Source organism: Pipistrellus kuhlii, unplaced genomic scaffold (genome assembly GCF_014108245.1).
Source record: "Pipistrellus kuhlii isolate mPipKuh1 unplaced genomic scaffold, mPipKuh1.p scaffold_m20_p_55, whole genome shotgun sequence".
NCBI classification, from domain to species: Eukaryota; Metazoa; Chordata; class Mammalia; order Chiroptera; family Vespertilionidae; genus Pipistrellus; species Pipistrellus kuhlii.
The window spans coordinates 962094-966425 of record NW_023425557.1 but is presented as its reverse complement, the minus strand read 5'-3'; the positions used below and the strand labels follow the sequence as shown (position 1 = coordinate 966425).

Sequence of the window (4332 nt, the reverse complement as noted above, 5' to 3'; positions counted from 1 at the left end):
GCTGCAGAGGGGACACTGAGAGGGGCAGGGGGGCCGGTGCACAGGCACCGCGTGGACAGGACGCGGCAGCGCGTGGGACGGCAGGTGCTGACCGGGCTGCTGAGGGGCGGGGGGGTCAAATCGAGGTGCACGTCCTCCCCTCTAGGCACAGGACGCTGGCCATCTCCTCCCCTGGCGGGACAGGCCCTGCCCCTGGGTGTCCCCTCGGGGTCCCTCTGGCAGTTCATTCCCTGCCATCTTGGTCAGGGGCTGCAAAGCCAAGTGCGGAGGGACTGGCCAGTCAGGGAGGGAGGGCAGCTGGTGGGATACGGGGGAGCCATAGGCCTGGGGGACGGGGAGAGGGCGCCGCCTGGCGGCAGAGAGAAGCCATCAACCTGGATGGGAATTGCTGTAACTGAGATTGGCAGGTAATTAGGACTTTTGGAAATCACTGCGCAGTGTGCATGACAGCCGGCCTGTGGCCTTTTTGCTGATTCCTTTGCATCCGCGGCTCCGGAGGTGGGCAGGGATGGTCTCTCCTTCCTCCTCCTCCTCCTCCTCCTCCTCCTCCTCCTCCTCCTCCTCCTCCTCCTCCTCCTCCTCCTCCCCAGGTGGGGAGACAGGTGGCCACTCCTCCCCCCTCTTCGCCCCCTCCCCCTTCCAGGGGAGCCGCCAGCCGGCTTCACCCTGACATCCACTGGCCCGCCGGCGGCCAAGCCTCCCTCACCGCCCCCATCAGATTTGGGGGGTGGTGGTGGGGGTGTGTCACAAACGCTAGCCGGAAGCACGTGTCTGGAACCTTCGGGGCACCGCGAAGAGCCACCAAGAACTCCCTGGCACCGCTGGCCTTCCCAGGTACCCGCGTCCAGGGCGCACTCGCCCCCCCCCCCTGCCAATCCGGGTCCCCCAAAGCCACGCCCAGCGAAGCCCTTACGCCTGGGGCTGCTGCCTGCGGGGGGGGGGAAGGGTGGGTTTCTTTCTCCGTCTTCCGTTAGGATCGCTCGCCGCCTGCAGAGGAGGGGCTGGGAGGTAACGGGGAGACCCGAGGCCAGCGCCTGGCAGGGCGCAGAGCGCAAGGCGCGGCTCAGCGGGAGGCCGGCCTCTGCTGCCGGAAGGGGGGCCGGAGGGGACACGGGGAGAGGCCTCTGGGCCGCCCGCCTCGCTTCTCCGGAGCCGCTAGCAGCCCTGGAGGGCCGGCCTCCCGCCCACGCGAGCCTTCTTCCCCCGCGCCCCTTCTTCTTCCTTTTCTTCTTTTTCTTCTTCTTCTGGCCGCCCGCCGCCTCCTCCTCTGCTTTCTTCCCGGGAGAGTCGCCCCGGTCGCCGCGGCCGCGGCCTCCCCGTCGGGTTTTGCGGGTCCCCGCGGGGGCGCCAGCGGAACCCAGGGCCTTGTGGGCCGTGCGGGGGCGCTTGGCCCGGGGCTTCCGGGAAGCCCGATCCCCAGGCTCCGACTCCTCACTCTCCGTGTCCTCCGATGTCTCCTCGGAGCCACCCTCCGAAGTCCCCTTCTCGTCCTCGTCCTCGTCCTCGTCCTCCTCCTCGTCCTCGTCCTTGTCCTCCTCCTCCTCCTCCTCTCCGATCTCACGCGCCGCCAGGAGCTCCCCGAGGCTGCCCGGGTGGTGGTGCTGGCACGTCCCGCCTTCCCGGGCCCCCTCCCTCTCCTCCTTCACCCCCTCAGCCATGTCCCTGGCCGCCAGCAGCGCCACCAGCTCCAGCAGGCCCACCTCGCCCCGCTCCTCCCCGGCCCCCCAGCCGGCAAACAGGCCGCGCGGGGCGGGCGCCCCCTGGCGGCGGGGCTCGGGCTGCGCCGGGGAGGAGATGCACTCCAGCAGGTCGCCGTCGTCCCGGGCCTCCCGCAGCACCAGCGCGTCCACCAGGCGGCCGGCCTCCCGCACCCGCACGCGCGCCGCGCCCGTGTCCTTGGCCATGACGGACAGCACCTCGGGCAGCGCGTCCTTGCGCTCCTTCCGCTTCGCGCTCCGGTCGCTGCAGCCCAGCGACTCGATCACCGAGGCGATCTTCAGCATCTCCTCCCGGGCCGAGGGGTCCGCGGGGTCCGTGTAGGCCACGATGGCCACGAACTCGGGGTGGCCCGCCTCCGGCTCCAGGTCCCCGCCGCCGCTGTCCTGCGTCGTGTCGTCGCCGCTGCTCTCCGGAGCGTCGCTGCCCGCCGGCCCCTCGGACCACGTGTCCCGCACAGCCAGGAGGGCCACCAGGTGGAAGACCCCGCTCAAGTCCTCCACGTTCAGGCTGATGGACTCGGCCCCCGGGGTGTCCTTCTCCAGCGCCTCCTTCTTGGCCTTGTCCGTCACGGTGACCAGCGCCAGGAGCTCGCGGGGGCCGCCGCGCGCGGCCTCGGGGTCCCCCCGCAGCGCCCCCTTCCGCACCAGCTCCCGGGCGGCCGCCTGCAGCGTGGCGTACAGCGCCCTCTGCGCCGCCAGCCCGCCCAGCGCCGCCTCGTCCAGCTCCTCGATCACGATGCCCAGGCTGTCCGAGGAGGAGGAGGAGGAGGAGGAGGAGGAGTACTCGGACCAGCGCCTGCCGCAGCTGCAGGGGAACCGCCGACCCCCTCGGCCTTGCTTCTTGCCCTTCGGCGTCCACCTGTGGCCTCCGGCTCTGCTTTGGCGGCGACGACTCCGCCGGCCCCTTGCAGGCTGCGCCGGGATCGGGTCCAGCGTCCCGGGCCGCGCGCTCCGACCCCGGGGCTTGGGCCTGAGCCTCTGCGGCCGCGGGGGCGGCGGGCGAGGCCCCCGGGCGCCGGTTCCTCCAGCAGCAGGCGCTTCAGCCGCCGCAGGACCCGGGTGTCCTCCGCGCGGGCCCCGCACAGGACACTCCAGGCGCCGGCCCCGCCGCCGGAGACCTCGCTGGGGAGGGCGGCGGGGTCCATGTCCCCCAGGAGCTCCAGCAGGGCGGCCTGGGCCCGCCCGCCGCGCACGGTCCTGTTCGCCGGGATGCCGGTGAGTAGCAGGGCCCGGCGCGCGTCCACGGCCAGCCCGCGGCACCAGCCCTGCAGGGGGCTCCAGGCCATGGTGCCCAGCGCCGATCCCACTCGGGGCTCGGAGTTCGGGCTCGTGAACGTGGCGGGGCTGGGGGCTGGGGTTCGGGCTCGGGTTCGGGGATCCCCAGCCCCCGGCCGGCGGACGCAGCGGCCCGGCCCGAGGCCCCCTCCCCGGGCTGTCGGGCAACCCGGAGGGGGCTCACGTCTCCGGCCGGGGGCTGCCGCCGGCCTCTCCGCTCCGCCCTTCGTCCCCGGCCCGGGTGACGCCGGGCCTGACGCGGGGCGGGGGCGCCGGGGCCCCGGGAGCGGGAGCGGCGCGGGCAGGGCAGCCGCGGGGCCGGGCTCCCGCCGCGTCGGGATGCGCGCCCTCCGCTCCGCGCTCAGCAGTTCCGCTGCGTCTCCGGCAGCTCCGTCCTGCGCCTGCGCGCACTGGCTGGCCCCTCGGTGAGCGGGGCCTGGTCTCCATGGCAACGCGGCGGGTCCGAGCTGGGTTCTGGGGACCGGCTCTTAAAGGGCCGGGCCGGAGGAAGAAAGGAGGATGTGGGCGCTGACAGCACCGCCTTCAGCGATGAGCCCCCCACAGGCCAGATGCTCAGGGGAGGCTGTGGACACCTAAGCCAAGGGCTCTGCCATGGGACCCGGACTCACGCTTGGGCTCGGAGTTGATGGGTGGGTGTCACTCCGTGGGAAGGGGATTCAGGGGGGCACACGGGCCGCATCTGTGGGGTGCAGGCGCCATTCAGGTGCACAGGCCTCGCTCTTGCCTGTGGTCCTGTTCCCGAAAGGATGCGGTGCAATGCGTCCTGGGCCTGCACACGGTTTGGATAGGAGCGTGGTCACCAGCGGGGTCAGACAGGAATTCTGCAAGAAAGCATTTCCCTGCCGAAAGCGATTTGGCTCAGCGGATAGAGCGTCCGCCTGCGGACTGAAAGGGGGTTGATTCCGGTCAAGGGCATGTACCTTGGTTGCGGGCAATCCCCAGTAGGGGGTGTGCAAGAGGCAGCTGATCGATGACTCTCTCATGATGTTTCTCTCTATCCCTCTCTCTTCCTCTCTGTAAAAAATCAATAAAATCTATTTTTTAAAAAAGAAAGAAAGTATTTCCCTGCCTGGGTCCGCCCGCTGGGCATGGGCTATTACAGCCGCTTTAACACTCTGCTTCCCCAGCCTTTGCCTCCACCACCTCCACCACCCCCGCCCCCACCCCACACGCCGCACTGCCGTCCAGCTGTGGGGCTTCTGTCCCTCCCGCATCTCCGCTGCACCTTGCCGAGCTTCCCTAACCCTCAGCGTCCTCTGTGGAATAGCCATAACCGCTGACCCTCCTTCTAGGGTTCTTACGGGGTTGAGGGGTGAGG

At 70.8% G+C, this 4332-nt stretch overlaps 1 protein-coding gene across 1 annotated transcript; it reads right to left on the bottom strand.

Moving 5' to 3' along the window:
• Positions 1-953: 953 nt before the first annotated feature.
• PNMA8B (PNMA family member 8B) lies at positions 954-3377 on the bottom strand (the record flags this gene model as incomplete). The annotated part of the gene is given in 3 exon segments (XM_036416407.2): positions 954-2622; positions 2624-2736; positions 2738-3377. Coding segments are annotated over 3 exon segments (2049 nt in total), but the record flags the coding sequence as incomplete, so codon positions are not given.
• Positions 3378-4332: the final 955 nt, after the last annotated feature.